The 13867-nt window shown below is 38.5% G+C and overlaps 1 protein-coding gene across 1 annotated transcript in view; it reads right to left on the bottom strand.

The window, feature by feature from the left end:
• The window catches only part of DNTT (DNA nucleotidylexotransferase), a 93370-nt gene that overhangs the window by 17462 nt on the left and 62041 nt on the right, over nucleotides 1-13867 (bottom strand). The window contains exons 9-10 of the mRNA XM_074591050.1: nucleotides 9984-10247; nucleotides 8437-8520 (exon numbers count right to left, since the gene is read on the bottom strand). Of these exons, the coding sequence (XP_074447151.1) occupies nucleotides 8437-8520; nucleotides 9984-10247 (348 nt within the window). The remainder of the gene's footprint in view (nucleotides 1-8436; nucleotides 8521-9983; nucleotides 10248-13867) is intronic.

Raw genomic sequence — 13867 nt, 5'->3', positions numbered from 1 at the left:
AGAAGTACCTGCAGCAGCTTAAGGCATGGAGCCCATCCCACCTCTCATTCAGCCTAACTCCCACTTGCTCGCTTATGTACTCAAAAGATAATGATTTGAGGAAATATATCAGTCAGAAGTTCTGGCATGGAGCAGCTGAAACTAGTTCCTGTTTTATGCAGAGTCTTGTCCTATGAAATGGCAAATGATTACAGCTCAGGCACTGAACACAGCAGACTTCTCCCAGGCTCTTTGGCTCTGAGTAAAAGCTGAACAGCAAACAGCATCAAGTACAGTGAATATACCTTGACTGAAAGGAAAAAGCAATAGAGAATCCCACCACAGCTGAAACTGTGTGAAGTACAGTGGGGAAGTTTTAAGCATTCTTCTTCACTGTAGCTACAAGGAATAGTTTCCAGTTGCCAAAATGTAAAAATAACCAAAAAGCAGCTTGTTTTCTAACAATATGGGTTCTGAAGTATTTGGTAATGATTTTAAATTAATTCAGATGAGGAATTTTGGGTAGAAGTAATAGTAAAAAAGGACGATAAATCCTTGAGTTTTAAAAACTCAAATTTATCCACAGCATAAGTGGTAGGGCTGGGCTTTGCATAGCACAGTAGACCTTTCAGAAGCATCTTCTGGACTTAGGTTTGGGGCATCCTTACACCAAGCTCTACGGAGAAACACGATATATGGATGCTGCTGCCTGAGAATGACTGGAATACAAACTTCCTAGGATTCCCAGAGAAAAGACAGTTCTAGGGAACATTTCTACTTGACACATGTATAGTCACACAAACATAATATCCCATTGCCTTGTGAACAGACCTATTCAGCAAAACACTAATGAATTTTGTTTTGTTGGAGTTTTCTTACTTAAACCTGGGTGTTCTGCAAAAATGATATCATAATATTGCCCTGAAAAAAAATAATCCAATAGAATCTAGTTTACCAGGCAATTTTAAAAATCAGCCTATTTCAGCTCCTGACAGCTTGTCCATCTTCTCAACAACTTGCTTGACAGGCTACTGGGAGCCTGAATTCAAATAAGTCATTTTAATGACATCAGAGCCGGCGTCCCCAGAGGTTATTGGCTCCATGAGCCTGGAGCAGCCAGCCAAGCCAAACACCTCTGAGCTTGCAGCCCCAAGAGCTGTCTGAGCTTTGGAGGTTTGGAACAGTCCAATCTGTGGATTGTTTCCAAAGCTGAGAGAAAAAACATTTCCCTTTGCAGAAAGTGTCAACATTTTGACTTTCCCTCTGATTAGGAGAACAAGCAGATTTTGAATGATCAAAATTCTTCATTAAACATTTGTTCTTTCTCCCATTTATAAGAAAAGGCAAAACTCTGAGTGATCAAAATCCTTCATTAAATCAAACTAGGATTTGCCACAGCGTTTAACTACTTATCCTCACTGTACCTTTGCATTGTGGGAATTAGGTTTTACTGTTGGGAAGTGAGATCAAGGAAGGTTAAATGACTTGCTCAAAACTACAGAGAAAATTTGGCTACAATGGGACCCAAGTTGCAAGCTATTAGTCAAACCTCTGGACCATCCTCCTTCCTCATGCCATCTTACAATGATGTACGTGATCTCTTCAGCTCGCACAATCGTCACTTCATTCCAAATGTCAAAATGCTCTATTCCTTCTCATGTTGCTTTTCACAAGCCAAATCAGGATTAAAAGAGGAATCAGAAAACATTCAGAGAACATGAAAAGCTAAAAATTGTTTGAATATGCCCTCTGATGTCACATGTCTGAACAGGTACATGATCCTTTGGCTGACTCTAATCACATCAGTCTACCATCCTGACATGATGCCCTGTTACAAAGTGAAACCAGAAAAGAGATATGTACTAGGCAAGAACAGACCTACTGCAGAGTAAGAAAAGGCACAAATAGAGTAGGTCATCTCCAGATGTTATTTCTAGTCTGCATAGGAATGCCTTCCACACATGTTAACAGCTGTTCTGGATTGTTTTCTCTGTTGAGCCAAAACACCAGCAGTACGTGCAAAATTTTACATACACATTTCAGAGTGATTTGGCTGTGCACTTAAGACATTTCCAAGTTCAGAGCTTGGACAGTGCACACCCTGAAAAATCAAACTGACAAAGCATCACTTTATTTTCAGCTGCCTCATTCAGCCTTTCCTTTAAAGACTAACGGTTATGTAGGCTGTACTTCCTCAACGGGAATGGAAGTTTTTGGGATGACTGTCTTCGCAGTCATCAGTGTAAACACTTCAGATACCAGTGACAGGCATAGTGTCTTGGCAGGTTTTTTGGAAGCTGAAGAAGGACCTTTTGTATCCAGTGACTACACATAGAGAACTAGAGGGAGCAGAGAGGGCTTCAAAGAGCCGGACTGCACCAAATCTACAGCTGTTTATAACAAAGACTGGGTATCTGAATTGGATCTGCAAATGGATGAGCCATGAGGAAGAACAGGATCACAACAGTCTGGTATTAATGAAACGCCGAGCTGCAACCTCAGATAACATCCAGGGAGTCAGTCAGGGGGAAAAAAAAAAAAAAAAAAAAAAGAAAGGAATCCAACATATTTATGTTCCTGTGGAATTTTACGAGTAACAAGCAACAAAAAGGTTTTGCAGCAATGCCAAAGAGCAGCTAACAGCAAACATCAGAATAACAGAAGTTAAACAAAATCAGCTTAAATTAAAAACACAACTTTTCTTGATGATGAAATGTTTCAAAATTTAATTTCATTTTAGTGCTTACAGTCTGGAATCTAAGCTATATTTAGAATTGGTTGATTTTAATTTCAGCAGAAAGACATAGCTTATGTCTTCTAGAGCTACAGCAGCTCTCTAGGTAACTCACAAGGGCCTACTGGATCCTTTTGATACCATGGGAAGGAAAGGAACTTTACACCACTAAGTTGTAGCTATCCTTTTTACAGTCATTCCCTGGATTTTGAAGTGGCGTTAGTAGTACTCAGGACAAAGTAGGCAGCAACACTGGAGTCTACAAAACTTTTGGAGTCTACAAAACTGAATGAAACGACGTCAAATGAAGAAATGGAGACTTGGATGAGATTAATCATAGAGAAAAATTAAAGGCATGAAGAGTACAGACAGCTAAGAAGACATTATATTTACGGTGGAGCGAACCTCAAAGGTAAAGATGATGCTAAGTTTATAAGCTGACTGGACTGTAGCATTTCGTATTCTGGAGAAAGAGGAACCTTTTCCTTCAGTCATATTCTTACTGATGAAAAGCACACTCTTGAGTCTGAGAGCCATTTCGTGGGAGAACAGTCATTCCACGTTAAGTCTTACCAAGCCTCCTGGTGAAGAGTGCAAAAATCCAATATCATAGAGTCCAGCTTCAGACACTCTCCACAGTGCCCTTCTGCATGACAAGGATACTTTGCTCTAGCTAACAGCACCAGAGTTTGGTAAGGGAGCAACCAACAGCCTTTGCATTTCCTGAATCTTATTCCAGGTTGCTGACACTGTAAAATGGGAGAAGCACTCATACTTCAAGGACAGCTACTCCTTTAAGAATAGAAAGCCCGTGGTTTTCGAGCCACTTTAAAAATCACTTTAAAGATAATAAAACATTAAAGTGGAAGTAAATCACACATTTATTGCATTCTCACGCAATGTTAGTTATTCAGCTTAAAGACAGCTGTTTAAAAATAAAACAGGGTTTAGAGCTATATCTTCTTTAGTTAAAGCCGCTAGATCTCCCTCCATATCTTCCAGTTAAAAAGCTGTCGGGATGTTGTCAGAACTTGCTAATGACTGCCTTAGTACATCACAAACTTCTAATCATTGCAAAGAAAGTGCCCTTCAAATCTCAGTATGTGACAAACTGTTTATATGCCCGCAGACTGAAAACTGCAGTTCAGGCAGTGAACTGATGACCACGTTACATAGATACGTAACAGCAGTCAGCGCTTACACTCTTATTAGCTCCTGATGAAGTCTAGACACCGTGCATGTTGTAACCAGAAATTCTTTACAGTTGGTTAAGGGATAAATGACTCCCAATCCAACACGGAGGGGTGTAAAAACAACCAGTGATGCCACAGTTTCCAGCTTAAAGACCTTAATTTTTCTAAGGAAGGGCCTATTGTTCAGCTGACCTGATTTACAATTCCCATGGAAAAAGGAAATTAATTTTTGCAAAAGCACTTCTACTTTACTTAGAGAGAATATTGTTCTTTCATGGATCAGGAAAGTTTTACAGGGAGAATTTTATTGGCCTGGTTCGTGAACGTGTGGTGCCATTTGTAACCAGTGCAACAGCAATAATAACAAGACACAGGGAATACACAATTGCTCTTTCTTCCTGATGGCTGATCAACAAACTCCTTCATTCCATAAGTGTAGGAATCATTGTAAGGTTTGATTTCCAGCTGGTGTAAATCACAGAAACGTCATACTTCGAGTTGGTATATACGAGTGCAGATTTCCATAGCTTTAGGACACAGTTCTAAAGAGGCACAGACTTGGACATCCACTAATCCTATATGAAAAAGAGGCTGACAGATAATTGGTAGTAAATATTCAATTTTTGTTGTCACAATTTTCTTGCCAAAGATCTACAAAATGCCCTTTTTATTACAGAACTGAAAAAATCATTAGTTTGGTAGTTGCACACTGTCTTCCCAAACCCACAGATATATCAAAAAGATTCACATTAGGAAAAAAAAAAAATCAAGGCTGAGGAATAATTTCACAGTGTAACTTTGTAACGAGTCCCTGGAGGAAATATCTGTTCCTTTTGTTCCCCTCTGCAAAGCTATGTAATTGATTCCTAACTGCCGTGTTAATGCTCCCTATTCCTGTCAGAATCCCTTTGGAAATACATTAAAGGAACCAGGACTCTCCCCTTGAACGCCGGAATCTGGGATTCTCTGACACGCATCACATTTCAGGCAGTGGGCCACAGTGGAAGCTCCAGTGCCAAGGGCTGATAAATATTAACACAGAAGAATAAAGTATATCAAATTATACATTGGAATGTAGAGCAAACCAGGAAACTATTGTCTTTTATAACAAAAGACATTCTCTTACAGGTGCTGTTACATTCCATCAAAAAAATAAATAATCAAAGTATATTTGCTATAGCATGGTTTATTAACTTCTTATACCAAAATTGCAAAATTTTAAATTGACCACAGGCAAGTGTTTTCAAAGAAAGGATTTGGTCTTCATCAGGATGGAGAACTAGTTTGGCTCTCCCTGACCTTTCTATCCCTTTTGCTGTATACACACACAAGAGTTATAAAAGAAGAATGAAGCAGAAAGGGTTTGGCCCTGCTGCTGAATTACACCCCAGTGACTGTTACAGTCTCGTGCTTGAAAGTTTGTCTGCCTGGACAGAGCCAGTGACATCATGTCACCTCTCTTCAGCAAACAAGAAGAGAAATATGGAAAAGATGTGATTCAGTTTTTATGGATGGTGCCTAATTAACATTAATTAAGGTTGTATTGAGGGATCTTGAGCAGCTTGCACAAGGATATCTGCTTCCTGATTGTCTTTACCTTTGAGGAAGCTTTCTTTTGAGAAAGGAAGATTTCCTACCACAAAGAAAAATGTCCCTATGAAATACACGTGTTCATGTTCCAATCTAAATTTAAGAGATGATACAGTTAAAACATCCATGTTTTTAGTGTTCCCCCCTAGTGAAATGTTTTTTAAATAAAAGCACCAGAATTACAATGAAGAAGATTCTCTAGTCTTCATAATTAAATTAAGAAGAAAAACCATAAACATTTCACGATTTGGATATATGTTCCCTGAAACAGCACTAAAGTTACTACATATTTGCAGCACTGATTTTAAGCTTACCAACCTGATGACCCTAAAAATTAATCAGCCTTGGCAGCCACACAACGTACTGCAAACTTGTCTTCCGCTATGGGTCACCACCTCAACTTTCACAGTTACAGACACCATTGCTGTATTATGCACATTCTTGACTTTATTACACTTTCGGTGGCAGTATGGAAGGCTTTTTGTTCAAAATGTCCATGACGGGAATAATACAAAATTGAATTGCAAAGTTAAAAATAAGAAAAAAATATTCAAATTTAACACATGAGATTATAAATAGTAGAATACTTAGAAGCAGGGCAGGGGATGTCGCCTTGCTTCTTGTTAGAATGGCACTACTTGATAAATGGCCCTGTTTTAAGTGCGTTATAATTTCAGTGCTGCCTGGTCTGAAACTTTTCATATTGAGTATCTGCCTTAGAATTTTCTTTCTTTATAGAAAATTTCAGCTAGTGTAATTTAGCTATTTCTGAGAATACAGCAGAGACAAGAACAGTATTCTGTGTCAAGATACTGTCATGACTTCTTGTTTTGAAACCTGTAGTATGTCTGTGTTTTGCAGCAGAAAATAAAATTTGGAAGTAAAATGTCTGGGATTAAATGAGAAAAGGGAGACTTAGGTATTTTGGGGGGAGAGGGGAGGCAAACATATGAAAGCAAACAGAGTCCCCAGTGGAAAGGGACATTTGATCCATTCACGTAATTCATCTGATATATGGAAGTCCTAGAGTAAGGACTTAATGGTTCGAGACAGTTCAAATTTGCCCTAAAGACTTGGATTTTTTTTTTCCTTATCCCTTGTCATAGAATTCCTGCATCATAAAACGTAACAGGAAACATTTTTTTAAATCTTTCTTCTCATTTCATACACTAATTCTTTTTCTTTGTTTTTGGGTAGTGCAGTGAGGAAATGTAAGTTGACAGATAGAAAGTCTGGAAATTAAGTTACAGCTACAGCTGATGGCTTTGGGAAACATGTCATGGACATACACAATTCCACACATTTTTCAAAGTCCTGAGGCAGACACTCAACAGGACAAAATTCAGGCAAAACTAGGGCCTTATATCTTTCTCTGTCTCAGTTCTTTACTTGAAAATTTGGGAAGACAAGAGCATCTTTCTTCCCAGAAGGCATTGTGAAGATAAACTCATTACTTATCTGTGAAACATCCTGGCTAGTCCAGTGAGATTCATATGGAAACTCAAATATTCTTTCCCAGAAGGATTTGAATGGTATGTCAGATATGAAGCCTAAACACAATACAGAACAAATAATACTGATTGATGCTCTTCATGAATGAACAGTGTCCATTTTGCATCACTGAATGCATCAGGGTTCTGGGTAAAACAGATTTAATGATATATACTTCTACACCAGGCAAGTAAATTTTGCTGCACACAAAAAATAACAGTGGCATTTCTTAAATTCCTTGTATTTCCCTAGTGCAGTTATCTGTTACACCCAAAAAGCTATTTAACAGAGCTCATATTAACTTGCAGATAATAACATTTGCTATATTGTGTTGAGGCAAAGAGTTTATATTTTGAATGCTGACATCATCCCTGAGTTCGTGAAGAAACATCCCCCCTTAGACATTTGATGGCATATTTATCTATTATGCAACTTTATATTTTCTTCTGCAGCATCTAATATTGACAATTGTTGGAGACAGGATATTTGACTAAATGCATCATTAGTCTGATCATTTCCCCAGGTTTGTATGTGAACTGAGGATGCTATAGCATCTGAGCCCGAGAAGCACTTACGGAGACAGCTGAAATGGAGTGAGGGCTTAAATCACTGCTGCGTCTCACAAACAACGAGACAATGCTGCATGTAAGTAGAGATGCTAAGAGCAGTCTCCATTCTTTGAGGAATATAACGGAAAGATTAATGTAAAGTCTTGACGTGGTACTTTTGCCTTCCCCTATAATGACATCAATAAACATCTTCAATATTGATTTTTGCTTATTATTAAAATGGCCTAATACAAATACAGACATTAAGCCAAATAAATGCAGAGATCTGTGTAACTGCAGCCAAGAGCATTTAGACCAGAAATACTACCGATTACTACCAAGATTAGCAAGCCTGACTAAACAGAACGCCACACAGACTTTTGAATGCAGGGCTTTAAAAGCAGGATGATCCCTGGTCTCCACTTAGTATCACACTCCAGAAAAACTTCCTCAGGCCTTCTAGTTGAGCCTGTACCACTCAATATCCCTTTTTCCTTTGAAATGTCAGCACAATCCCTTTTGAAAATGTGCCTGTGACACGGAAATGACCTTTTGTTCTGAAATGGGACAGTAAAATATTTTTTACAAATACTTGCAGATGAGTTTTTCTCAGTTTTGTGAAGGTTGCACAATTCCTTGTAATACCATTGTCTACTGTATGTTTCTTGTAACATTTCAGAAATTACCTCAGCAATGCCAAAAAAGATTTCTGTATTTACTTGTTCAGATTTAATCAGGCTCTGCCTGTGAAGCTAAATTGTGTGAAGAGGGGACTGTTTTACCACAAAATAGATAGAGAATCAAGCTAAAATATTCTATATTCTTGAATATCAAAAATAAAATGAAAACACATACTCAGAAATAAAAACATGATAGCTTTATTTCTGAGTATAAACAGTACCTTTTTCCTGTCATATAAGGCATGGTTATCCAATATCATCTTCCTTTCATGAGTAGCATATCTCCTCAAATCACGTCCAAATTGCTGTAAAAGATATAGCAAATATGAGCAACTCTGACAAATAAAAACGGTTATCCCTTGTGTAAGAGCTCCAACACCAAAGCAAATAATAAACAAACATGTAAAAATGACCTCTATTGAAAGACAATAGGCTGAAAAAATGGATGCTCTGAAAGGACAATGTTTTGATAGGCAATAGTCCATCATTTCAGTTGGTTAGTCTGAGAATAGTTGGGTACTGTACAAGAAAGTAAGCTTACTTTCCATGCCTATGATGGGCTCCCACAGTCCGTAGGTGAATTATCTCAACAGGGAGTAGGAGCTGAGTGAGGCAGAGAAAGACAGAGTCATTGCCTGCTCAACCAAAGGGCCTCACAAAGTGCATTTTTAGTGTAGGCACCCACCTACAGAGTTGAGAGAAGGGCTTTTAAGTAGCCAAACGCTTCCAGAATATGAAGGACCCGGAAGCTGGAGGACTTAATCCAAGGTCCAAATAAATACATTTTATTATCTCAAAACAGAAAAGTGGCTGAAGTAACTCATCAGCTCAGCAGGAGAATACATCAGTTGCAGCATTTTGCCTGCTCTAAAACAGGCAATTAACTTCCAATTAACCTGAGTAGAACAGAGTGGCAATGCACCTGTAACTGCTTCTAGCATATCAAAAAGATCAGTCAGAGCAGGCTCAGGAGGTCTCTGTTATACCATGTAATCACTCCCTAAGAAAATGAACATCAGAAGGCAAGCATGCAGAACAGATTATAAAATAATTCTGTCTGGAAAGAGATTAATCATTTGAGTTTTGAGTTTGTATTTAGATAGAATTTTTTTATTTTGAAAATATTGTACTATGTGATGTTATACCCACTGACTACAGTGTCTATTGTGACAGTAGCTACCATTTCAAGTTCTCTTAACTTATTAAAATATCAATCAAAACATATTTAATTCTAGTTCAAACCTAATGTGTAATTTTTAAAGTTTTCCATTTTTTTTACGATTTTAAACACTCAATTAATACAACCAATTTTTTCTAATCCAAAAAGAAATACGTCAAATTGCTTTCAATTTCCTACAAAACAATTAAGTTCCAATTCAGAACATCTCTTCCTCAAATGTTTAATTTTCTGTAAAATTCTGTGATGCTTTCCAAATAATCTCTCTACTCCGTAACCTTTCAAATTGCTTGTTAACACTAGTATGATGTAAAAAGACATCTCAACTGACTGAAAATCTAGCTCTTTGGTCCATGAACCTAAATGCTAAGCTCCGAGGAAAAGAGATGTTAACTCCTCTAGAGAGACATCCATAAACGTCAGTGAAGAGTTCATCAGCTCCAACCTATGATCACGGGCTGATGACAGCATGAAATGTGACGTGTGGAGAGCAGGAACATTTTTTTTAAATGGAAGAACCTCGAATAGTCCTGCAACAGGAAAAAATAGGTTAGCAATGCTAAGAAAACATAAACTGTTGTGGTTACTTACCCTGGAGCCCGTCCAGCCCAACAGAGCATATGCATATTGCTCAAAGGGGGTTATGACCAGATCAACGCGGATTGCCTTCCAGTCTTTGACTTGTGCCACATCAACGGTTTTTGATGTGTTGTAACTGCTGTTGTCTACTCTTGGCTGATATAATTTTAAAATTGCAAAACACTTCTGAAAATGATCCATGGCATCAACTTTTCGGCTTGGTAGCTGTTCTTTTACAAATGTTGATTCAATGATATCACAGTATAGGAGTAAGCCCTAAAGAGAAAACATTGCTCACATTGAATTGCTGGACTGGTTTTACTGTAATTCCAGAGTTTCTAGACAGTTGTTTTTAAAAATTCATATAAAATGCACCTTCAGTAAACACAGAACTGTGCAGGGCCAAATCTGGGATAAGCAGAGAAAAAGAAACAGCTGCAACATTTGGGAAAATATTACCAGATCCTTTGAGGGAAATCTGCAGTGGTAGTCATCTGAGAGTGGTCATGTCCTGCCCTGTACTAAGGAGGCAATATTTGCAATTCTTCCCCTCCATCCTTTCCTCCTAAGCCTATTGTAGCTGATGTCAACAGAAATTTCTCAGCAGGGATTGATGCTTTCCCATGTGGCAGACATCTAGAAAAACAGATTAGTCCAGAGCACAGTCTTGCTGACAGATTCCAAACAGAGCATTTGGTCTGTGTCTGTTGTGTGAGATTTTCTTGTGACAAGGTCTGGAGTCTCCAGAGACATGGAACGGCCATGCCCATGCCTTTTGTTTGAAGGGAGTGCACCAAAAAACTATTGATCCTCAAGAGCCAGATTTTATTAAAGCATAAACAAGACTTTCTTTTTATAATAAAGAACATTCAGAGTGAGAAAAATGGAAGTAATAGAGCGTTGTAAATTAATTCCTTCTAATCCAGCACTGTAGGAAGGGCTCAGTGGAAAGAGGTAGTGCATTCTTCCAGCCTTGTTCTGCAGCCAACAACCTTTCAATGGCTCCCGGGGTTGCAGTAAACTCTGCACTAACCCCTCCAGTCTCTTAGAAAAAGCATCTTTCTGACATTCCTCAGGCCTGTCTCTATGCCTGTTCTTTACATTTCTAGGCAGCTTCCAAGGCTACTGATTTGCTGGACATCTCAGAGTTACCCTGCACTCCCAAAGCTTCTTAGAGCTCTGCGTGTTCAGCTGCCCTCAGGTAAAGTGCAATTTCCCCTCACCATCCAGAAAACCTCTCATCACCGAAAGCACAGCACCTGGGACAAGACAGGGAGCACCACCCCTCCTTCTGCTGCCCAGCACATCCTTTTTAAAGAATACAAAACATCAAATACACAATAACAAAGAAATAAAGCAGATACTATTCATCACACCACTTCCTTCAGTCATCCTTGAGTCTTCAGAACAGAAATGGAGCCTGATGTATAATAATATATAACAATGCTCAGTGTCACTGAAGCCATCTCTAGTAGGAGGGCTCAGCTGGCAAAAAGATTCCGCTTTCTGAGAGTGGTTCTATAAGATGAAAACACTTAGATGTGTGCCTAAGTCCTGGTACACTCAGCATTAATTTAGCTTTTCTAGATTCATAAAATATAGGAGACCACTATGACTGCCGCCTCCGAGCTCCTGATTTCACAGAGTGTGGAGTCTTCTGAGATTTGCCTTTGCAAAAAAAATTTCACTTTGTTAGAAAGGTTAGCAACAATAGTGTATAAACCACTTTCTTCATAGTCTATTAGGTGCTTAATTGTTATTACTAGAAGGAAAACTACTAAACTGAATTTCCTAACTTCACATTCTGACTAGATAAATTCATTAGTTTTCATCTTCAAGATCGATAAGACTACAACTGTCACATGTTTCTTCATACCTCTTTTTACATTTCTTTAAACCTACACATTGATCAAACCCACTTCTCAGATTTCTTTACATGATAATATGTTAAATACCTTAGAGAATACTTCACAGCAATAAAATTACTTTTATCACTCAGAGCTATAATCCTAACCAAAAAAAAGCATAACAAAAACACTTAAACAAGATATGATTTCCATGAAGAGACACTGATAGGTATATTTTCAGACTCCAGGTTTTTGTTGATGATAGTTCCAAATTAACGATCCCATTATTTCACTGGGAATCGGTCACAGGCTCTTTTATGGGTCATTTGGCCAACCTTTTAAATAATAACCATTTGACTTGCATTGACATTCTTTCACTTCTTTGGAATTTTTACTGATTTTGAAGATTTATTATAAACTAATACGAGAAAACTTATGTAGCTCATTCTCTTGGATTACTAGTTTCCAAGTCTGCTGATTTGAAAAGGCTTAATTTTAGCAGGTGCTCTCTCACATCCCTCTTTAAAACAGATAGTAATTTTTTCTTAATTTTACCCCAACGTCACAAGGCACTGACGCTTGCTATTTCCAAAAATAGACTCAAACCAGCTGTTGGATGTTAATGCGTAACTGCTTATTATCTCACTCTTTCTCATGAAACTATGCCTGCCTTCAGGTTAATTTTGTTGCTTTTAATGCTAAAAAATGCTTTTAATCTCATTGATCATTGTCCGTTAATTGATGACTTCAAGATTTTATTAAGCACTGACATTCTTCCCATTCTCTATAAAAATCTTTTAGCAACTTCATCAGTGCTTTCTCACTTTTTGCTTCATTTTCCTTTTTTCTCTTTGAGATTTGGGGCATTACATAGGGTATCCCAGCATGAATCTAAATAATTTGAAACACTGGAACAGGTTGCCCAGAGTTGTGGTGGAGGCCCCATCCCTGGAGACATTCAGGGCCAGGCCTGATGAGGCTCTGAGCAATCTGATCCAGTTGAAGATGTCCCTGCTTACTGCAGGGGGGTTGGACTAGATGACCTTTAAAGGTCCCTTCCAACCCAACACATTCTATGATTCTAATTTATTTTCCTAGGCAGAATTCTAACTAGATTAAGTTTTGGTAAAGTCTTATTTTATAGTTCCAAGTGCCTACATTTCCAGTACCTGTATGCTGTTTGTAGACAGTGTGCTCAGATCACCAGTTTTGCACATCTGTCACCACCTGTATCAGTGTTTGTGTCCTCTTTGTTTAGATCTCCTCAGTTTTGGTGCAAGAAATTAGGAATTAAAGCCCATCTTTACATGAACTACAAGAGACATTGGAACAGGTTGCCCAGGAAAGTTGTGGCTGCCCCATCCCTGGAGGTGTTCAAGGCCAGGCTGGATGGGGCTTTGAGCAGCCTGGTCTAGTGGGAGGTGTCCCTGCCCAGGGCAGGGAGGTTGGAACCAGATGATCTTTAAGGTCCCTTCAAACTCTAACCATTCTATGATTCTATGGATTCCTACTATAGGTGGGAAGTCTCAGTAGGATTTTTGTTTCTGACCACTTGAGAAACCCAGCAAGACATCATAGCCTGCAGTGGTTTCTCTCTTCACAGGCAAGCAGACGAGCACCTAGGGAGTGTTTTGTCTCAGTGAGATCTGGGGACAGTCACACATGGCCACCAGGACCCCATATTTGGATTTTTAGCTGTAAGCTCTCAAGGAGATATATTATTATGTATTACCTGTGTGTCTGTAATAGATAAAATGGCCTTGACATAAAATGCTTAGGCCTTTCAAGACATAAATTGTGTCCTCTGCTTCATCAATATTTTCCTTCTAACCCTTAGTTGTGTTATCATCTTATAGATAGATCTCTTCTGCATCAGCTTTACTTAGTTTTCTGAGTCATATTTTCCAGCTTGCTACTCATTACAGGAATATGTAGTTGTAAATGGAAACAGTGTAAATTTGACATGTCACTCTGCTGCATTACCCGCATTAAAAATGAAGAAGTTCCCTTTACTTAAAGTCATCCTGGATACCGCACTTACTCAAGGTC

Source organism: Larus michahellis, chromosome 6 (assembly GCF_964199755.1).
Source record: "Larus michahellis chromosome 6, bLarMic1.1, whole genome shotgun sequence".
In the NCBI taxonomy this organism is placed as follows: Eukaryota; Metazoa; Chordata; class Aves; order Charadriiformes; family Laridae; genus Larus; species Larus michahellis.
Note: the sequence above shows the minus strand (reverse complement) of the source record. Positions and strands in the feature narration are given on the sequence as shown.